A 24,102-nucleotide genomic window follows, 5' to 3' on the forward strand; every position below is an offset into this window, starting at 1 on the left:
CAAAAACAAAAACAAAATCACTGTTCTGCATCATCATAGTAATAACTGCTCAGGCAACGATTACCTATGGATGCTGAAATCAGGAGTTCAAGCTCGATGAGGAATAAGTTATTTACATAATCTCCAATTATTTCCCCACAAATTAATTAGCAAAAGGAAAATCAGTAACTTGACAGGGGAGAAACCTGGCAGACACTATCTTAATCAAGTATCAAAGTTGGTGTCAACAATAATGGGACAACACAACATCACACACCTCCCAATGTGAAGCTCTGAGGACATATTACTGCTTATGCCGTATACCCACCCAAAACGCGTAGTGTGAATCTAATCATAAGGAAACAAACCCAAACTGGGTAGGGGCGTTCACAAAATGGCTTCTAAACTTCAATAATGTAAATACCATGGAAGACAAAAAAAAAATGAGGAACTGCTGCCAATTAAAAGGGAGAGACATAAAAGCTTCTGAACTTAAAAGAAAAAAAAATGCTGTAAAAGGACATTATTGGAACAGCAATATTCGAATCAAGACTTCATATTAAAATATTGTACCACTGTTACTTTCCAGATTTTGATGATTATACTGTGATTTTATGAGTGACTGTCTTAAATATACTCCCAAGTACTTAAGGAGTAGAGGGGAATGGTGTCTGCAACTTAACACTCAAATGGTTCAGAAAAGTGTATGATTAAGAGAGAATGACAAAGCAAATGTGGCAAAATGTGAACTACTGGTGAACCTGGATGAAAATGATTCCAGATTTCTTTATACTATTCTCACAACTTTCGTGTAATTTAAAATTATTTCAAAATAGGAGCAATAAGAGAAAGAGAAAAGGCAGTGAAGGACAACCCCTTCAACTCTAGCACAGAACTCTGTACATTTGTGAGGGCAGACGTGTTCATACTGAAAATACTCAGTCACAGAAATGTAAATTTTTCATTTTATTCAAAGTTGGTACAGAAGTGCTAATAACATTTCCATAAAATAATTACTATACTTCAGTTACAGGACAAGATACCACAGAAAGGAATATACTTGGCAAGAAATGTAGGTTCATCTGAAGTTTCCAAATACTCTTGAAGGCTAATGCAGCAGCTGGAGAAGTACACACAGTACACACACGACAGTGTATTTTACAGAGTCAGTAATGAAAACTGACAGCTCTTTAAGCAGATTTGTTTTTCCACTTTTTTCAACAATAACACTTTTAAAAAACACATTAAACCAAGATCATACATGTCTACAATTTTTAAAAATCAGATTGTATACAGTAGGTTAGAATAATAGTCAAGTTAGAATTGTCATGTATGGTTAACAATCCTAAATCTACAATTTCAGTTGTATTCCCTTCAATATGGAAATAACCTGGTTTATACCAAATTCTACTTTCTGCTTGCAACTAAAACATTGTACAATGTGAAGATGGACCCCATCAATCAAACCTTAAAAAAAAGAACTGTGGACAATAAAGGGTACACTGGAGATCAGTTTACAATTCCAAAAACTCACCAATAATGCAACAGCTTCATTTATAGTCACATTTGGTCTACAATGCGTAACTGACGAAATGATACATGTACACAATACACACCCCAGTGCACAGACTGGTCTCTTACAGAAAATATGAACAAAGCATAATAGGGAGGACACTAGGAAAAACAATTTCAACGAAGACATCTTTTTAAAATGCAATACTTACATAGCAAAAGTACTAGATAAAAGCAGCAGTACTCTGCTGACATTTGGCTTAAAAATAAAGAAATGAATGAAGCGATTTCACAGGATATTAGAAAAGGAATTGGTTTTCTTCTTGAAGAAGACTACTAACTTTTGCACAGCAACTATTTTTGATATCCACCTTATCAAAAAAAAAAAAAAAAAGCACTGAGAAGCGTAACGTAGTTCATATGTGATTGCCAACATAGGTCTGGGCAACAGGAAATGGGATGTCCAAGCAAAGAATGGGTAGATCCCTGCTGTATTTCTGAACTCTGTTGGCAATCTATAAACAGAAGCAATATTGGTGGGGGAAAGCAGGGAACAGATTCCGTATCATCTGACACTAATGTAATATGTCATTATTAACAAAAATAAAGCTTTTGCATTTTAACAACGCCACAGAAAAGTCCATGAGCAAAAGACTTGTTGATTTGTTTTTGCCACTCAAAAGTTAAGAGATCTCAAAGTGAAATTAGAAAATTCTAATTATACATATTTACACTGCTAGGACGACTTTCACCTAGACTAATTAAAGCAATTTTCCATGGAATTATAAATGAAAGATATTCTGCCAAAGGAATCTTCAAAAGCATTAAATTCTTACAAATGATTTTAAATTTAAAAACAACACTTAAAAAGATACAGACACATACTATATAGGACTAACAGGTTGTAACTGCTTTGCCTTAACACACATTGCTAAGCCAGACGTTCCTCAAACCTTCCTCTTTTTTTCCTGCATTTCTGGCACTCCTCTGCCCTCATCCCCCAAACCAGAGGTTTTACATTTCTAAAATACTGAGGGAACACATCTGTTTTTTACTACAGGAGCAATCTCTCCCTCAAGGTGTTCCGGTTAACCCTTCTCAAACATGTGACACTAGTCTACATCAGCTTTAATCTTCATCCCATGTATTACCAGAGTGGACCAAGTCTTTCCTTAAGAAGATAAATACACAAACTAGAGGAGAGTGGGAACAAAGGTAGTCACTTTTCTCCCATTCTGAGAGTTACAGCTTTTGACCTATGGGCAAAACCCAAGACAAAGACTATTTATTCATTCTTGATAAACTGGGACTATTCAGGTAAAGAAAGCAAGGGATAAGACAAGGGCAATACGGAGTGCAAGAAAACACATTTTCTTCTGCACGCACATTCTGATTTCATCTACTCTAACCATGAAGCAGGGAATGGGACAGGTAAAAGAATGCTTTAGACTCTTATAACCCCTGTGAAAAGCAAAGTAGCTCGTTTGGCAGATATGTCTCAGATTTAGTTTGATGCTCAGAACACTTGGATCAAATTCTGCTCTATTAAAATGAAGTGCAGTAAAGCACATGAAAAAATAAAGATACGTTCACCTCTTACAAACCTACACAAAGATTCAAGACAAGTAGTATTTGCCCTGTTAAAATGTAAAATTTCTCCATGTTTTCAGGGAACTACTGATAGCAGGTAAAACTGCCTAAAGATTTAAGATAAAAAATAGTGACACCAACGGCTCTACAGCTTAAAGCAAAAGCCTGTCAAACTCTTCCACCCACCAAAAGCCTAGAAGTCTGTCCCTGTTTTAGTTCCAGACTGTAGGAAAGAACCCAGAGACCCCATTTTCGCTAGTAACCCCCAAATATAGCTCCAACATTCTTGATTTTTTGTCTCTTCTCCCTCTACCAAAGTAGTACAAACTTACTCAGATTATTACACTTGAATCACTTATCATTTAGGACCACAACTCAGGATACCTCCTTGTCTGGGGCTTCCAATACTGGGGTCCCCCACAACTCCCAAGACAAACACCCGGTGGGCTGTACAAGCGGCACTTGTGGGGTCCTAAGAAATGCTGTCAGTCTTGTGCTTTCTACATGTGGAGACACACACCTGCACGACGTGATTTGTGCTTTCTACGGACTTTTACTTGAAGCTTCTTACCTATCATGGAATGTGAAACTGTTGTCAGATGTATGTTCTCAGATATGCCTATCAAACCTGCACTGGAAAAACAATAGTTAAAATATACTCACAGAATTAATGAGTAACCTTACAGTTTTAATTAAGGATATAAAACAAATATAGATGAATAAATAACATTTAAACTGCAACAGGAATTAGAGCTACCTGGTTTCCTTGAACCTAAACAAAGGCTGTGTATAAAGTATGTAAATATAAATGTATTTTTTGTATTTCCTTGACTAGTTGTAACAAAATTTAAAAAGAGGAATTGTTACAAATAAGTATATTCTATCAGGAAAGGGAAATGTGTAAACTAGCAGAGTCAATATTGGCAACCAGAAGGCACTAATAAAAACACATAAATTTCAGAAGCTGATTATATTATGAAATACCCTATATATTGGCCTTTGCCAATTTGGGATTTCAATAACAGCAATGAGCTTAATTTCAGTTTCCAACTATTATAACCAAAAAGTGAGTTAATTAAGGAACAGTCATTCCACTTAATAGAAGTCTAGGCTACAATGATATATTGAAAAATTATCCAGACTAATTTGTCCAAAGGCAATTAAAAAAAAGTAAACACTCCTTCCTCCAGCAGCACTGGGGTACAAGGTGAATTTACCAAGATAAATGTAAGTCTCCAATAAGGTTGTGGTTATCTACCGTCAACTTGTGCTGTTGCAGAAATCAATGAAATATGTATTTCCCTTATTGACAGAGTTCACAGACTGTAAACTATCTTAAACTTGGGGTAGGGGTAGGAGAGGATGGAGGGGCTTCATTATCATGGACAACAATTATGATATAGAGCTTTTCTGATAGCAAAGCCACTGCTCCCACACTAAGAAAAATCTGAGACCACTGTGCTTTTGTCCTGACTTGCTCTTAATTTGCTTATTTGTTCTAGCATCCCTCTCTTCAATCATAGTATGAATCCAGATTAACCAAACCACACTGAAAAGTCATTACATAAAGTAAGGTTATTGGTTTAAAATCAAAAGCTTCAGATTATGGTCCTCCCCTAAAAAGTAAAGTATGTGAAATCAGTAACGATACAGATACATCAAACCTTTTTCACCTATTTCTGAGTAAGACAATGTATCCATGGTTAAGGCTGTTAGTTACCAGATAAACTGGGTGCTTAACCCAAAACAAAAAACTAAATCCTATCTTTTATATAAAGGATTTAAGATGGAGAACAGAAACATAAATTATATCAATTTTCACAACATTCCTTTAAAGGTGAATCAGTAGTTTAAAGCCTTATTCCCAGCACTGGAAAGAAGTTTAAATAAACACATTTATAGGACTCCGTGAACAATGGTGTAGGACTCAGTGCTGGCAAAGCCTGTAAGCAGTTTGAACCTTAGCTAAATTCAATTCTAGGAGTGAAAGAAGTTGAATACCTAGTCTTCCAACAGAGGGGGAGAGTTTGATAAAAAGCATACCAAATTAAGAGAAATGACTTAATGGAGGAAAAGGGGTTTGTAGCCCTGAGTTAAGCCAACCAAGTCTAACCAAGTGTAGTAATCAAAGCTTCTTATTTAATTCAGCTTCATACCTAACTAGTACAAAAGGGTTTCTCTATAGGCCAACTGACTAGTTCCAATTTTTACCCTTAGGTACTGCAAGAACAAGGCTTTTTGGCATCAAAACAAACTCCATTCCTCTCTGTATTGTGATACCACCATCTCAAAGGGACTGGTATGAATTTTAACTATTGCTGCCTCCCTAATTTTTGAAGAAAAGAGTTTTCGGAATATAATAATGATGAATTACTAGGGCTTTTATTATTGGTGAACACTAGTGAACATTAGTCTGAGAAAGTCATTCTTGAGAATTTAATAGTTTAAGCTAATAGAAATTTAGTGTATTTAAACACAACTGTGTTTTATATATATAATAAATTATTTGGATCCAAGTCTTCAAAACTGGGGCAAAGCAGCACTTTTGCGCATCATAGCAATAAGCCTGAACATGAATTAAGCTGATAAAAGATCAAAATAGGAATTTGAGAAGCGTTAAAAGAAAGAACAGGTGAAGAATTAAAGCAATGTGAGGGAAGACAAATAGAGGCAAAGACCAGTCTCTCTGAATGGTAGGTAGGTGGGTATACCACAAATAGGAATATACCCTATTTGTAAAGTCTGCTCAAGCTAATGTCAACATCAAAATGTCTTAATGCAATTTAACACTTCATTAATGAGCAATCTTATGAATACAAGCCTAAAAGCATTTTTTTCTACTAAAGTATCACTATCAAATATCAGTCCTTTTAACCTCAAATATGTTTTAAAAACTCCTATTTCACAATATTTAACATCAAACCAGGGTTTAACTGGCTGGATCTTATTCACTGGTATCCTAATCTATAGGGGAAACGGTTTAAACTAGCCGACAGCCAAGATGCTTCCAGTTCTAGAATTCACTGAACAGAATTCTCCATCTGCACATTTTAAGCTAATGTTTGTCCTTTGCCTAACTTGTTAAGTTTGTATCACCCAGGTATTTCTCAGCATCTCATTTAATAGTTTTTCTGACTTCTTAGGAAAATTTTGTCCTGGCAAGTCTCTGTGGTCACATAATGTAACAGGAATGGTCTACATACATCGCTCAATCCAGAACTGGGGAATGGTGGCAAGGTGTCACTCACTACTCCATACCCACGTAGTCCTTTCCAGCCATCATACCACAGATGAAAACAACACAGCGGAGTAAAAACTATAAGGGAAGTAAGTAAGCCAAATACTGCCAAGTGGGAGCACTGATGGGTCTAACCTTTTAATAGCTAATGATATAGCCAGTCTGTAGGATGGTAAAGAATGAGAATAACCCACAGGCTGCACTGAATGATATTTGAATAGAGAGGGGAAGATCCATGCACCCTGTAAGTATAAGGAAGAAAAAGCAATGGACTGAGAAATGGAGACACTTAGAGACTCTCAGTGCCCTGGACAAGACTTTTCAGTCCCCCCACTCCCAATTAGCCTCGGGTTAAAGAACTGAGTGACAACCTCCCAATCAATTCTTAAAATGTTAAGTTTCACATGTGATAGGTCTCTGCTAATTACTTGACCGTGCTAAGAACTATGATCCTGGCCAGACTCTTTGTGCAAAAAGACAATGAATCCTTTGAGCCAACTGAAAAGGAAGCCTTGCGAGAGGAGATCTGCTGAAAATAGGCCAAAGGACACAGTACCACCACTATTGCTTGATGCTTCCCTAACCTAAAGATAAGAGTGAAAACCTCACCAGGAAGAGAATGGCTATGGAAAAAGACTGGCTCAGCTATTTCAAAAACCACTTACTATCTTGGAGCAAAAGGACATATATTTTTGGAGCCAATAATTCTTCTGCGTGCCAGAGTAATAAGCTCTGCTCATCAGATCTTAGGACTGAGACTGCCTGAAAGGATAAAAATCTAAGAACTGGGGATACCACTAACAGCAGATCAGACAGTATTTTTCTCTACCTTTGAAGAACCAGTGTCCTCACTTCATTTTGACTCTTGGGTAACTATTTTAGTCAATATCACTCTTATCCAATTCTGAACCTCAGCTTGAGCCAATATAAAAATATATACATAATGTCTACAGATGAAATGTCATCATTTAGGACCCATTTAGTGTAAAGTATGAACATTTTGCTAGCTTAACACAGACCAGGTATCACTCCATCACATACTGAACAGTGGTCCCCTGAATGAAGCTGCAATCAGCAATTCACATACTTATTCAAGCACATTACCTACTACTGGAAAGCAATAAGAAGGGCAAGATTCAGGGACTTCAGTCTCAACAGTGATGATTATACTGGCAAGAATAAACATCCTAATGGATATACTAACAGTCATTCCTTATTTACAGACATTAGTACTCTAAACTTGACCTACCGCTATATATACACAAACAGACACAAGATGATGTATTTCATGTATCGTACTAAGACAGCAGCAAAGAGAAGGGGGGGGCGGGATCCTAATGCTTCAAACTATTAGGGCTCAACATTAAATAAAGGGGAAAAAAACTCACATAAACACCACCTATTAATTTATGCTGTAAGAAGGGGTAAGAAGGCTGCCCAGCCACTGTGTCAATCCTCTTTGCTGAGTTACACAGCAATGTGTTCAAAGTCAAAGAAAATTTTAATTCCTATGACTTAATGCCAATTTAAAAAATCTAAGGTCCTATTATTTTCCCAAATACCAAAAGGTTGTCTCAAAGGAAAAACAGTTCCTTTCAGAAGAGGACAAACCATGAGTCCAGCTTTGCATACATGGTTTTTCTGTTCTTCCCAATAGACTTTTTGTGACCTTGGACGTATCAGAGCCACAGCCTCCGCCAAAGAAAAGGATGGTCCCATTTATTTGGCCCCCAGCTTATAAACTGTAAGAATGAAATTGAGAAAAAACTCTACAAGGCACTCTAAGCTCTCAGAAATCATGCTATTCATACATGAGTTATTTTTTCATCTACAGACTCAGTCCATCAGAAAGCCTCCTGGAGATGGGAAGACATTATGCTACCTGATAATTTCTAAAATCAACTTTGGGCTAATCAAGTCCATCATAATGAAACTCGTTTATAGAATACAAAAAATTTAAAGTCATTAGGACTGAGTTTTGATTCAAAAATCTACAAAAGTATCTAAAAAAGTAATACTTTTCCCTAAAGAATACAAGCTTCATAAAATCATGCAATTTAAAAAGTATCAGAGATTACAGGAAAGTCAAAGAAAGTAGATACACAATTAGTTTCCTTCATATGTCATGGAGGAAAAAGGACCATGTTGAGCACACAGACACAGAACTTCGTAATCTGTAGAGCTTTTCTCTAATGTCTTTTGTATCCTGTCCTCAAGAAGGGGAATCAGCCTGTGAAAAAGATTCCCATCCACGAAGGTTACAACGGAGTGCCAAGCCATGTGGAGACAGAGGATCCTGTAAGTACACAAGTCGTAGGATATCCTCCACAAGACATACTACTAAACCCAGAAGTTCTTATTCGTGACACCTCTTTAACATGCTACCCACTCTACAGAAAGACTATACTGACAATCTACCAATGGCAAAGCATGCACTCAGTTTTCTGTTACTGATGCCGAGTTTGCACTGGAACCTCCTCATGCTCTAAGTCAATGTAACTTTTTAAAAATGTAGAGGCCGTGTACAGATGGCAAGTCTTTCCAAAAAAAAAAGTAAATCACGAAAACAAACTTATCAAGGATAAAATATGATCTCAGAATTATATTTTCCCTCCAAAAACTCAACTTCAATACATCATGATCTAATCAAGCAGGGCAACCCAGCACAAAGGCACTGACAATTTTCTTCAAATTTCTGGACATATCTTCCAACTGAATCCACTGGGAAAAGTGTGTGGCTAATAAAAAAGGTTACCAAATGACAAGAACAAAGAACAAAGCTAGAGAATTAGTGGAGTATGAGCCTGTTTAGCATAAGCTGATCAAACACTGCTTGAGGACTGCTAATTCCCAAACTATATAAACAACCTTAACTTGGTCAATCAATTTGGGGATCATCAGCAATGTTTACTTCATTTTCTCCCCTAATCATCTGACAATACAATCATGACATAACTTTTTTATCAAGACAGAGTTGGTGGTCATTTGAGTATGGTTCACTTAAACTCCGGTCAAAGTAGGAAAAAAAAAAAAAAAGGAACTGAAACAAACGTTTTACCAACATTCCGTATGTTGGTGGTACAAGAACAGCTACAGGTAAACATTCTTCTTCCTTTCTTTTGGCAATCAGAATCCACAGGCTCATACTAGCAAAATGAACCTGGCAAACAAACTAACCTGTCCTGATACAAGGACCCCACAAGCACATCAGTTAGGTTTTCAGTACACAACTGATTATACATGTCCACGAATTCAGTTTTAAATGGTAGTAGGGATTACAGAGACAGAGGAAAAACTCTGAAATGAGCAAGTCCTCTACTTCAGGATAAGAAGGCCTACCAAGATTTGGCAGTGCACACAATATACCTTATTTGTAATAATCTTAGCATATATTCTGCTCTACATGTTCTATGAGAATAATTGGTCTCTCCTTACTTTGGTATGGAAAATTTTAAACCACATTTGCACAATTCAGTCTGTTAAACAAGTTTACTTCATTTAGGTTGAAAATTTACTTTCATCCATCTCTGGGAAAATAAAGTCTTGCAAATAGATGATTTTCTGCTAAGTAAAATTTGGCTAAAACCTATAGCGTAAACAATGCCTGAGAGATGCAACAGTTACATAAGTTTTGTTTTTGTTTTTTTTCCAAAGACCAGTATTTTCTTAAGTTAGTGTCTCATCATATCCTTAAAAAGTTCATAAGGAGAAATAAACAAACATGAAAATTCCAAGTGAACACACAGCAAAAAGTCCGATATTTAATATTAGTTTAACTTGTGGAGGCTCTTCCAACATTTGTAAACAAACGGCCTCCTCCTCCATCAGGTCTCTGAGACTCCTCTTGCTGAGGCTCTTACTTTTAAAGCCACAGAACCAGTCTATGAACTTCCAGTACCGGCCTCCATCCTCTGTTTCCTTCTTTCTCTCTTTCTCACCCATAAGAGCTGCTTGCCCATTGGAATAAGCGTCTACTGGTGTTTCTGCCTCTGAATGCCCTAACGAAGCCACCGGATTGCCCTCTTCTCTGCAGGTCACCAAGAGATTAACATCTTCCGGCTGAAGGCCCTTGATACTATCTTCAGATTTCCCATTGGGAATGATGTGGTTGATGGCCTCACTGTTCTCACTGCACCTCAGAATGCTCTTCTCTTGCATTTTGTACGGTTCATCTTTTGGGGAGCAGCTTTCCTTCACCACCAGGCTCTTCTTAGACCAAAAGGTAGTGGTACGGATCTGTTCCTTTGTGGGAGGTGGTGTGAGAAGGCTAACAATTACAGTAATGAGTCCTGTGACCCAAAACAATGCTGTGGCCACATACATGTAATGGATGTCTTTGATGAAGCCTGGCCTGTTATCAGGTTGGTCACATTCTGGAGCACGGTATGCAAAGGCCAGTGTCAAACGGACTGCTCCAAGAACAAAGCCAGCCATCCCACCATAGAAAGCCCCTTGCTCATTGCAGCGCTTCCAGAAAATTGCCAGAAGGAACAGGGCCGCAACTGGGGGCGTCAGGTAATCTGCTACCTCCTGAATGTAAAGGTACATCTGGCCTCCTTGCATCTCCACGATGATTGGCACCCATGCAATGCTGATCACCACCATAAAAGCCACAAATATCCTCCCCACAATCATTAGTTCCCTGGAGCTTGCGCTCCTGCGGATGAGTTTGTACACATCGAGGGTGAATATGGTACTGGCACTGTTAAAGATAGAGTCCAAGTCGCTCATCAGAGCTGCAATCATCACTGCCATCATTAAGCCACGGAGGCCCACGGGAACCAGCTTCATCACCAGGCGTGGGTAAGCAATATTAGAGCACCCAGCTCTGCTTCCACATACTTGCATGCAGTGTTCTGGGTTGATGCAAGCTATATCATCAGCAAACAGTATTCTGGAAATCATTCCTGGGACAACTATGATAAACATTGGCAGAAGCTTCAAGAAGCCAGCCATAAGAGTAGAGCCTTTGGCATGAGCAATGTTTTTAGCTGCTAAGACTCTCTGCACGATGACTTGGTCAGCACACCAGTACCATACTGAAGCTGGGGTCTGCCCAAGAACGAATCCAGGCCAAGGAACATCTTCATCTGTTGGATTCCGCAACATTTTCAGTGCATCTTTCTTAGGGTGGACATGACAAGAATTTGTGTTGGAAAGGTTGTATGTCAACAAGATGGAAGTAACATTGGGTGAGGCCAACATGTACCTTCTCTTAACTTCCTCAAACCCTCCAATCTCCATCATGCTAATAATCATAAGTGTGAGTGCCCCAACGATCATAAGCAGAGCCTGGAGAGTGTCTGTGTAGATCACTGCAACAAGGCCTCCGGTGACAGTCAGCAAAGCAGTCATGCCAATGAGCAGGATGACAGACACATAGAGGTTCCAACCCAAAGACTCCTGGATAAAGAGGGCACCTGAATACAGATCCACTGAGAGCTTGGTGAAGATATAGAGAATCAGAGACAAGGCTGCGAAATAGACCTGAATCCTATGGCCACCAAATCGCTTGGACAAGTATTCAGGCATGGTGTATACCCCTGACCGGATGTAAATAGGGATGAAAACCCATCCCAGAAGTTGCAAAAGCAGTAAGGCATTGAATTCCCATGCGCCCACTGCAAATCCACTTGCAGCTCCAGATCCTGCCAGCCCAATGAAGTGCTCACTCCCAATATTGCTCACAAACAGAGAGGCACCAATTGCTACCCAGGTCATAGAGCGCCCCGCCAGGAAGTATCCACTCACGGTGCTTCTATTAGATTTCCACATGGCAAAAAAACCAATGCACATGACCAGGATAAAATACAGGGCCACTATGGCAATGTCTGCTGTCTCCAGTACAGCCCTCATTTTGGTAACTTTGTGAATAAAAGTGTCCAATGACAGAAGTGTCCGACTTTTTATTTACTCATTAGTAACCCCAGACAAGTCTGTAAACCATACGTGAACTGGACTACACAGAGCAACACAGCAGGTCAAAGTCTTTGTCCTTTGGTTTGCTGTCTTGATGGTGGTGGTTGTGATAAACTTTGAAGGAGACAGTTTAAATTTTCCTCCGCTTCTTAATTGGGATTGAGAACTTAGCTCGTACTCTTAATCCACTCTCCACAAGACCATCAGCATTTACTCAGGTGCTGGAGGAGAAATTCTGAGTTGCAGCTAAGTTAGTGAAGCCTACTGTACCAACCCTGCAAGGCAGCAAAGACAAAAGACAAAGATTGAATTAGAGGAGGGTCTCACCAAGTGATGAGGAAACTTTCAGTCTAGCAAAAACGGCGCAATAAGACATTCTTTATAAAAAGAAAAAAATTTTTTAATATACTTCAGTTCCACAGGAAAGAGCAATCTAAACTAGCACATCAGGTACTTAAAAGTCATGAGAATATTTATCATTTTGAACTAAGAACAAAAATTCATTGACCTCATAACTAAGTGACCTAACTTCTCTAGCAACTAAGAACTGCCTACCATGACATTGCCCTTTTTTTGTCTTGCTGTGGTCGTCTCAGATTGGAACAGACACCAAGATCTTAAAGCACCTTAAGGGAAAAGGGTGGGGAAAAAACACTAATTATTCATAAGGGCACCAGAATGAATCTTCAAATGCTATGAATCCTGAATAATGCACTCTATCACCAGTTAGGGTACTGTATGGAATAGGCAGGTAGACTCAACTCAGTGTTATCATCTACTCCCCAAACACAAAATCAAGTATCACTTAGTCTATGCAAATTTATTATTGTAAAATTTTCCTAAATTCCTACTACAAATGTGTATGTGGTAGTTATACAGTAACGTAGAAATTGTGAAATGACTCCTGCCCTAGAGGGAAACAAGACATTCCAGACAAAAAAAAAAAAAAAAACACAAAAAACTAGGAACATACAACTTATAAAACCCTAACATTTTATTATTTCTCCTAGCTAGAAGACATCAGAAGATTTTTGAAAAATGTTCAAAAAGGTAATTTCCTTCCCTTCCTTTCACCTTCATTCTTCTAAGAGAATCTCTGAGAGGATAAAGGCACAGTGACACAAAGTTTGATCTTGTTGAGTAGTTTTCCTTTTAATTATGCTTTCTTATTGAAGGGTACAGAAAGCAAGGAGAGTAGGGAAGAGGAGAACAAAATTTCTGAAAGACTGAAAAATAATGTATTAGCTCTTCCAAACCTCAATGAAACAAACATTTATCAACCATTAGATAACAAGTTATCTTCAATTAAGTCAGTCAGACATTTTTCAGTCCTGGATTAAGGGGGAAAAAAAATCACTCTGCAAAACAGACATTTAAATCCATCTAAAATCAAGTTTATGAATCTGATGGTTTTCTCCTGAAAAAGAGACAAATTCTACATCTACAAAGTTAATTATAATTGTAGCTAAGAGATCAATTTGAAGAACATTTTGTTATTCATCCTATGCCTGCCACACATTGACTTCTAATGTGTTTTCCTTTTATGATAAACCAACCTCAAAGTGAAGTGTTTTTCTATACTCAATTAAGTAGATGCTTTTTGATACTCTACGCATTTTCCTTTAAAAAAAGACCTATAAATGATACTAAAGCCACTGCTTTCCAAAACTGTTCAAAATAGACCACAGTATTAAAAAAACTTTTAAAAACACACCTCTCACTGACCAGGAAAGGAGCTGGAAATAATGGCTAAAGATAAACATTCTACTGAATTAGGTTATTAGGTCTAATTCATAAGGCTGCCTAGTTGTAAATGTCTTAAACCCATCTTTATGCCTTTTTTAAGCATACAGCACTATAATAATTATACTAAGAAAATGGATTACTATCCTTCCTAAGAGGCAGTGTCAATAATGACTGACATGAATAAAACTCCCACACACAAAAGCATCAAATACACTAACAGTTGGGATTTGTATCACTTCAGACTTGCCACATCTTGAAAGCTGGTCATATTTCTGTGACCGCTTTTCCCACCCCAAAAACTTCCTACAGAAACACTTGGACATTATCCAGAAGGATCACCTAAATTTTTAATAAAATATCAGATGATTAATAAACACTAACTACCTAAAAGGTGCCTTTAATGTTTCAGTATAAGCCGTAGGTCCTTAATTACAAAGAAAATAGCTGCAGGTAGTTGTGAAATCCTGCCTTGGACAAAGCTCCCTGCCACTCATGATCGAAGCCACTTCTTTCAACTTACACAGAAAAGCCTAACTCCCCAGGCAGAACCGCCCTTTCAGGTGCTGCTCTTCTCCAGGACAGCTGACCAGCCATGTGGTTCCCCCAAGAAGGGACAAACAAAAGCCCCGGTGTTTCTGCTGGGAGGGGAGGTGGGGAAGGTATGCTACCAGCAGCTTGTTTTTCAGAGAACCAAGTGCTCAGAAACAGAACAAGCACCTTCTTCTTCAATCACTGGTAAGCACTGCTAACATCAGTAACATTGTTCTTCTTGTCAAATATGATCTATACAAGTCAAATCTCTGAGCCATATTCTGTTCCCTGGTGAACGAAGTTCAGACTGGTCTAACCCCTAACTTTTCTGGAACAGCAGGTAAGCTAGAGAAAAAGACACTGTGCCCACAAGAGAGGTAGCAGGGAGTGGCCAGACACCAGCTCAAGGCTGACTTTTCTCAATTCTATCTGCCTATGCTTCCCGAGACCATTCGGAAACCACTGCTGACAGTCCCCATCTCACTGGATACCATACCAGTCTGTGGGCAGGTTTAAGATTTTTCCCATTTAAACAAAAAACATCCAGAGACCAGCACCTGGTAAAGACTGGAAAAGGAAAAACAAACAAAACCAAAAATAGGTCAATTTAGTTTATGGAAAGATACACTATAATACAATGCAGCTAAATTTCACATTCTAGTCATCAACAGATTGTCACAGCCTTGAACTTTATTCTGTTAGGAGATAAATTATGCATTCCTAAAAATGGTTCCAAATAAAATATACAATATAAGTTCTGCATATTTTTTCTCTTTCCTTTAAATAAGTATTTCTAGAACAAAAATACAATGAACACTAACTAGAATTCATTTTCAGAAAAAATATACATGGAAAAATTTTTTCATCAGCTAAAATGAAACTTTTGAATTTATGTTTTTATATTACTAGGACTAAGCTGTTACACAAGTCAGGTAAATCCTGTTAAGGAAGAAATATGAGACAAGTAATAAAATAGGTACAGGAATAATAAAATATACGGGTTGGTTCCTTGGTAGTACATTTTTAAGAAAACAGTATTTCTATAATAAGAGTATTATTTGTGGAATGTATAAAGTGGTCCCCTAGTGGTGATGGGCAGTATAATAAATTTTGCCAAATCTCAAAACACAAGGGCATTCACTGTGAAACAGAACAGAAGCCCCTGCCCCTCCCCCCAAAGGAGAGAGCTTCCTTCTCAGAAAGTGTTGTTGAGTTTTGCACAAAATTAGAATACAATTTTGGTACTGTTTCATGTACCTGGATGAATTAAATTATAACTGAAGAATTAATCCAAATAGAGAAGTATACCCAAGTATTTGCTGTGTTTGAACTAGAAAGAGGAAAATAGGTAACACCAAATTGAATCAGCTATTAATCCCCCCCTTTAGGTAATATAATCAAAATATAATTAGTTATAATAACCAAATCCAACATCTCTTTTCTATTAACTAGGGTGACCATATAATTTATCTTCCAAACTAGGAAATTATTCTGGGACAATCTTTAAAATCCAGGGCATATAGTCACTCTAGAAAGAGAGTCACCGTCATAAAAACCCAACCAAGAACAAGAAAAACAATTCCTAAAGCCATCAGGGCTCCAAGTCGTAACAAAATCAATGAGGCAAGGGGGCTAACAAAGGGTAGAAAAGTGACATGAAAAGTGACCAAACAACAATCTTTTTAGCTTTAGAGTCACTTTAAAAACCACACACTCGAAGGACAATCTGAACAGGCCAGCCCAGCACTGTCAGTGGTAGTAGGCTTGCCAGGTCTTGCTTCTATTCCGATCCAATGAAAAATGTTCACCGTACCAGCTAATAACTTAAGAATTATGGAACACATGGACACCTTTGAAAACTTACATGTATGGGTGGCATGATCAAGAAAGCTGACAAGCTTTGAAGGGCTGGAGCCCAAGCTGTTACTTCCTAAATGCAGGATCTAAGCAAGTAACCATCTATGAGCCTCAACTGTCTCATCTGTAAAATGAAATCATCATCTGGCTACTAATGGCTTAGTAAGGAATAATTGACATACAGAAAACACATAAGATTGCCCAGTGCAATGAGCAGGTACTCAGCAAATGTTGCTTTACCTTCTACAACTTGTATGGACTAAAAGTTACGATATCAGCTTCTTTCAAATTAAACTGTCAACTATATGCCAGACATATGAGGCTCCTTACAAAAGTTATTTATAGATAAAATATTAAATATTCAGTTCCCTCACAAATATTTTAAAAAGGCTCTCAACCATCTCATGAACAATTAGCTCCTATTGACGTCACTTCAAGTAAGATCCAAAAAAAAATCCAAATTTATACAAAATTCTACTTATGGACTTTCATACACATTTTCACTTTTGTCATCTTGATTTAAGGTTCAGTAAAGCAAATTCCACTAGCAGAGTAGATTAATGGTGCATGGTACAAAGTATATGTATGTATAAGACCTTCCTCAACCCATTGTTACTTTAAAAATGTAGAAATGGATATTGGTAGCAGTTTATCAGTGACACTTAAAAGCAAAATGAGGGTTTCTAATACAACTCCTATGAATTCCAGCCAGTTTTAAATTACAAGTGGAGCTAAAGTAACACTGTATGTAATCATGATACAACAGTCCTAAAACATGTAAGGAGTTTGCCCTTAAGGGCGCCTGGGTGACTCAGTTGCTAAGTGTCTGCCTTCGGCTCAGGTCATGATCCCAGGGTCCTGGGATAGAGCCCCACGTCGGGCTCCCTGCTCGGCAGGAAGCCTGCTTCTCCCTCTCCCACTCCCCCTGCTTGTGTTCCTGATCTTGCTATCTCTCTCTCTCTCAAATAAATAAATAAAATCTTCAAAAAAAAAAAGGAGTTTGCCCTTAAATTTTTTTGGCAAAACATTTCTATTATACCTACAACCTCAGGTATTCAAATTTCTACAAGTATGTAAGAAATGCATGAAACCCTGATTGAACTCAAATGGCATTTAAACCATATTCTGCGGATTTCTAGTCCCAGTGTATCATCACAGGGGTGGGAGGCAAGGCAGAGTCGGCAGGGATTTGAGCCTCCCTCCAGCAACCCTCTACCAACCAGATCAGCTCTACTTTTAGCAAAGTATTGGGGAGAGAAGGGGTTTAGGAGGATGGTTTCCCATGTAAGTAAACTATTTCTTCAAATAAAATTGTATTCACCTAAGAAAAATCATAAACTACCAGATTTATCATTTCATCCACATACACACATCCCTCGAGATCCACTCATTTTAACCTGCTTCTATCAATACACAAGTCTGGCTCACAATGTTCTGTGGTTTTTTGTTTTTTATTTTTTTAAAGTCTCAGAGAATGAAAATCTTTTGGGTATGGGGACAACTTTCAAACTATCACTGGTTTCAACTTTTATGTGGATTATACCAGATCATGTATATGGAACCAACTCCAGTAACATTTTTGAGAGAAATGAAAATATGAGCAGAGACAGCAGCAGTGCCTATGTTTGCTTTTAGGAGGTTGGTTGTCAAAGATAAGTGAGTTAAATGATGGAGATTAAAAAGAAAAAAAAAACAACTGACACTTACTGACCTAAGAAGTCCTAACACCTTATAGACCCTGTACCTAGAGTGCTGTGTGCCTTACTGTACTGCTCACAGCAATCACAGGATAAGTACAATTACTATGATCATCCTATAGATGAGAAAACAGAAACCAAGGAAGTAGTATAACTTGCCCCAGGACAGTTATTTGTATTTACATCAGGATCTGCACTCACATCTATGGGTCTAAATGGCTTCTGCCCTTGTAATCGCTAGGCAATACTACCTTCAGTGATAGGAACGAATAGAAAAGAAAAATAAACAATATCAATTAATAAAAGATCATTCCGTATCATCCATGTTTAAAAATCTGTTCTTGGGCGCTTGGGTGGCTCAGTTGGTTAAGCGACTGACTTCGGCTCCGGTCATGATCCTGGAGTCCCGGGATCGAGTCCCGCATCAGGCTCCCTGCTTGGCAGGGGGTCTGCTTCTCCCTCTGCCCTCTTCCCTCTCGTGCTCTCTCTCATTCTCTCTCTCTCAAATAAATAAATAAAATCTTTAAAAAAAAAAAAATCTGTTCTTGTAGAAAAAATACCTGAGATGTATATATAACAAATGCTTACAAAATAGACTACAACAGTACATAGGACAAAATTCAACTGAAGTATTTATGTGTGATCATACGTAAATGCATATATGGAAAGAGAAACTGAAGAAATCAAAACAAAAGAAGTCCCAGGCACAGGCTTCTTAGATAAGTAAACAAATAGAGCCGAAAAACCTTGATGAGTCAGCTCTAAGACCAGGTCTTATCCTGGTTCTCACCATCCAAACCCAAGGCTTGTGCCTTCATTCTCTGCCATGTTAATCAGCTCTTTCACCAGAGAATAAAAAAATTAAATCTAGTGCCTTCTACACCTGACTTTGTTACCATGGGCTATATGAATCTACCCAAGTTAATCTTCCTTCACTTGCTAACTCCTCCATCCTTAACACATTAGGTTAAAAGAATCAGCTCATAGTAAAATCTATGGACCACGGTTCTTATTAAGTGTTTCTAACCACCTACCATTGCTTGGGAATGTGAATAACTTGGCTCATATCCCTTAAACCTGTCTCACTCTCAGTATTCCCATCTCAAGGAAAGGCAACTCCGTCCCCACTATTGCTCAAGTCCTAGCATCTGCTGGATCTACCTCAAAAAATATATCTAGAATCTGGGGTGCCTCGGTGGCTCAGTCGTTAAGCGTCTGCCTTCGGCTCAGGTCATGATCCCAGGATCCTGGGATCGCGTCCCACATCGGGTTCCCTGCTCTGCAGGAAGCCTGCTTCTCCCTCTCCCACTCCCCCTGCTTGTGTTCCCTCTCTCGCTGTGTCTCTCTGTCAAATAAATAAAATCTTAAAAAAAAAAAAAAAATATATATATATATATATATATATATCTAGAATCGGACCACTTGTCATTTCAACCTCTAGACCTCAGGTCCAAATCACCATCCCATCTCATCTAGTTAACCACTGCCCTCACCTCTTAACCTGTCTGCAACCTTTGGCTCTTGGCCTACTGCAGGGCATTAATCAACACAGCAAGCAGTGACCCTTTTATTCACAATTCACAACGCACCAAACACACCTCTGGGCCTTGACATTTGCTGTTCCCTATGCAAGATACACTCAGCACTCCCAGATTTTCACAAAACTTGCTCTCCTCTCATTTACATTTTTGTTCAAAAGGAACTCCCCTAAGCATCTCAGCCCTTCATCCTGCTTTATTTTTTTTTTTTATTTACTTTATTTTAAAAAGTAATCTCTACACCCAACATGGGGCTTGAACTCAAGACCCCGAGATCAAGTTGGATGCTCTATCAACTGAGCCAGCGAGGAGCCCCATTCTGCTTTATTTTTTTCCCATAGCACTCAATACCTTCTAACATACTATAGAACTTACTTAGGTTTGTTTCCTCACTACCAGAATCTAACCTCCATAAGGGCAGAGATTCTTGTCTGTGCTGTTCAATGATGTGATCTGTGTCTAGAACAGTCTGGCACACAGTGTAGGCAAATGTTAAATAAAATATTAATGATGAAGTACCCAACCGAGTGTGTTAAGCTTTCAATATCCTACACAATCCTCAAGAGCAGGGTTTTTTTTTTTTTAAGCAATTAAGTGATGGCAGAGTAAAAGGCCAAAAGGAAGTACAGAATTTCCTTCCCTACCAAAGTGATCTGCTACTGTAAACAGTTTGGAGGCGGTGTGTGTGGAATGACAAGGCAAATCAAACCAGGCAAGAAGCCCTTTGTTCAGATAAAAATCTCAATGGGCCATTACAGTAAAAATTTATCCAGAGCCACTATCTCATCAGACCCACCCACCATAAGAGTGGTCTACTTACCTCATTGTACTAACTCCATTTCAGAGTGTGCTCTAGATATTATTACCCCTGCAATTATCAACATCCACCTCACAGTGTGCAATGATACCCCAGCGCTTCTTGTATTATGGTTGTTTCCGTACAAAAGGCAGGTCAGTGTGGGCAAGCAGCACTTTCCTTCAGCCTACTCTACACAAGCCCAGCCCCTTGCTGATCTGAGCTTATGAAGACTCTCTCCCTCCACCTCTCCATTACCCTTGAAGCACTAAATGTTTCCACAAACCTGAGCGAGTTACTTTAAGAACCACCATATATCAACACTAGTGCCGGGCACCACTTCTACACTACATGTACCAGCTCATCTAATTTTCACAAAAACTCCAAGAGGCAGGCATGATAATTATCCCATTTATAGATGAGAAAACTGAGGACATACTAGATGATCACTAAGAATTCCAGAAACAGGGCGCTGGGTGGCTCAGTTGGTTAAGCGACTGCCTTTGGCTCAGGTCATGATCCTGGAGTGCCAGGATCCAGTCCCCGCATCGCATCGGGCTCCCTGCTCTGCAGGGAGTCTGCTCCTCCCTCTGACCCTCCCCCCTCTCATGTGCTCTCTGTCTCTCTCATTCTCTCTCTCTCAAATGAATAAATAAAATCTTTAAAAAAAAAAAAAAAAAAAGAATTCCAGAAACAGGGGTGCCTGGGTGGCTCAGTTGGTTAAGCAACTGCCTTCAGCTCAGGTCATGATCCTGGAGTCCTGGGATTGAGTCCCACGTCGGGCTGCCTTCTCAGCAGGGAGTCTGCCTCTCTGACCCTCCCCCCTCTCATGCTCTCTATCTCATTCTCTCTCTCAAATAAATAAAAAATCTTAAAAAATATATATATATATTAAAAAAAAAAAAAAGAATTCCAGAACATCCTCTGTGAAGGTGAAGAATGTATTCTTTTGACAACATTCCCCAGGAAGATACACATAAAAAAGCAGAAATAAACACAAGTCGGAAAAACATCTCATTGATAAAGAAGGAATAATGTGATTAGAAAATCACCCTTTGCAGCCCCTAATGAATCAACAAAGTTTAACCCTATCTCTCATCGTGAGATCATATACAGATCCTAGGCAATGATTACAATGGATGCTAGAATCCTTAGGTGGAAGGTTGATGGGGAACTTTAAAATGCATGGATGAGGCTGACGCTATCTGCACCCACCAAGAATGAATCTTCTCTAAAAGGCAGACAGATGTGCAACCTGATGTGACACTACACCCAGAATATTTATATGCTCTTGCAAAACAAAATCTGAAAACTATGCACATTTTTACCTGCCAGTTTACAGAAAATACCTGGATTAGATGAACACACAGAACACCAGGAAATGATCAACCAAATTCAGAAAGGAAGAAAGGGTGGGGAATCAACTACCGTAAAGACTCAAGGGGCCATCAAGTAAATGTAGCCCGTGGATCTTGTCTAGATTCAGATTCAAGCAAACCAACTGGGGAGAAACATTTAAGACACTTCAGAGATTTGACCATGGAGATGTTAACTGATTCAGAATCATCAACAGATGCTAAAGCCAGTAGAAGACTGAAGAATACTCAGTCTCAACTTTGTCACTCTATAAATCACTGATAACAAAAGGAAAAAAGGCAGTTTACAATGGAGCAACCCAGTGGGTATCACCTAAACCAAATGACTGCTTAACATCAATAGTGAGACAAACGGACATGCCTCCTGATGGGATACACGGACATCCCTATTTAATAATTATGTCAACAATGTTTAACCTATCTCTAATCATGAGAAAATCAACTAGAAAATCCAAATTGAGGGTTTCTGCAGACCAGTGGGCCGGGACTCTTCAAAGTGCTACTGTCATTAATGACAAAGCCCAGAGAATTGTTCTAGATCAAGGAGACTAAACAACTCAATGCATAATCCTTGACTGAATTCTGGATCAAAAAGCTCAAGAATATTAATGGAATAACAGGATAAATTTGAACATGTATGTAATGAACATTTTATAACAGTGTGTATCAATGTCAGAATTGGGGAATGGTTATGTTGTGGTTAGGAAGAAAACTGCCCTTATTCCTAAAAAAGGCATGTCAAGATGTCTGCATCTCTCAAACAGTGCAGATCAAAAAAAAAAAAAAAGAACAAATATGGCAAATTCTAACATTCAGTGATCTAGGTGAAAAGTATGCAAGTGTTAACTGAACTGGTCTTATAACTTTTCTAAAGAAAATAAAAAATACTCCAAGAAAAAAACCAAGGGCAGTGGTGGGAGTGTAGATGAAGCAAGATTGGTAAATGCTGATTGGTTGTTGAAGGTGGGTGATGGGCACACTATGGAGATTCATTAAACTATTTCCTTTAATGTGTGCCCAAGTCTGCATCTTAACTCTCACTTCTACAAAATGGGAAAAACGAGTATCTCAAGGCAACAACTAGATTACTAAATAAAAAAGCCCTGTGGGAAAAAAATGAAGCATTAAACAATTGTTATGCCTGTCAGTTCTTTCAGGGAAGGCTTGAAGATGACCTATAAAACAAACAAAAGCCTGCTGAACTGAATGCAAGCTAACATAATTCCCAAGATCTCTGCGCTTGTTCCTGCTCTTCTGCCCAGGTCAATGGCAATGGCCTCACTTAAGTCCCTCACTTAAGTCTCGGCCTCGCCTGAGCACTCTAACAGAAATGAAATTTGCCACATTGGTCTCTCATCATGCTTTCTCTAGCATTTGCTAGTCTGTCTCCTTTACTAGAATGTACGCTCCAGGAAAGCTAGAACTTTGTCTTACAGTTTAGCACTATACTTCCCCCTAACATGGTAATGCTGGTACTCTGTAGGCACTCAAAATAGATGTGAAATACTTCCCTCAATCTAAAGGGACTTTAACTCTACTACACCACTATGTTGTACACTCTTTTCACAGATATAGTGATGAAAAGTAGAGCTTCTAGGTTGAGACTGCCCCTGGAATGCTGGCCCAGCCTTTTACTGAGCTGTGGGACCCTGAACACCTTTCTGCTTCAGTTTTTTCACTCGTAAAATGGAGATCACACTACCTAACCCTTAAGATGGCTGAGTATTCAAGGGGAAAATACATACACACACACACCTTGCTTAAACTACCCACTAAGGTTGGAAGTATAAAACATAAGGTTTAGAGGTAGAACATGCAATCATGTCAACTCTGTGGTTCACCTTCATGTTCTCTGTACTTATCCTACTTGGTTCCAGTCTTATGTTCCTGGAAAAATCATTCCTAGAAGAACAGATGCCAAAATGTTTCTTGTTTTTCCATGTGACTGGGGCCAGAAAATGTAAACACAAGCCTTCTTGTAGACCAGATTTTAATTCTCCCAGAAGGCCAAGTCATAAATAGAGATCCTAAAAGTGGGATGTTTCCTCAAGCAGATATATTTTGGAAAATTTTTAAACTTTCTAATTTTCCTCAAGATTTAGGGAATATACGATTTTCAAGAAGTAAAAAGTAAGACAACACGATAACCTGCTCTGTATTTGGAAGGACTGGCAGAAATTATGGCCTGAATTGAACGTAAAAAGTAAACATAAAACTGAGGTATGATGTTACAGATTATGAATGCAGCTAGATTTTCCTCTTGCATTTCAACGACAGGACAAATAGACTGGTCTAAAAATCCAGAGAAACAGGATCACGACCG

General features: G+C 38.6%; 2 protein-coding genes across 6 annotated transcripts in view; both read right to left on the reverse strand.

The window, feature by feature from the left end:
* The window catches only part of MRPS6 (mitochondrial ribosomal protein S6), a 66,168-nt gene that overhangs the window by 30,852 nt on the left and 11,214 nt on the right, over positions 1-24,102 (reverse strand). The gene's annotated exons all lie outside the window — the stretch shown is intronic.
* The window catches only part of SLC5A3 (solute carrier family 5 member 3), a 36,325-nt gene continuing 13,155 nt past the window's right edge, over positions 933-24,102 (reverse strand). For all 4 annotated transcript variants that reach the window (XM_045902504.2, XM_064579151.1, XM_064579153.1 and 1 more), the window contains one exon: positions 933-12,513. In XM_045902504.2, the coding sequence (XP_045758460.1) occupies positions 10,019-12,175 (2,157 nt within the window). In that variant the 5' untranslated portion in view covers positions 12,176-12,513 and the 3' untranslated portion in view covers positions 933-10,018. The remainder of the gene's footprint in view (positions 12,514-24,102) is intronic.

This window comes from Mirounga angustirostris, unplaced genomic scaffold (assembly GCF_029215605.1).
Source record: "Mirounga angustirostris isolate CCGP_5_RB_7025 unplaced genomic scaffold, mMirAng1.0.hap1 SCAF_1, whole genome shotgun sequence".
Lineage (NCBI taxonomy): Eukaryota > Metazoa > Chordata > Mammalia > Carnivora > Phocidae > Mirounga > Mirounga angustirostris.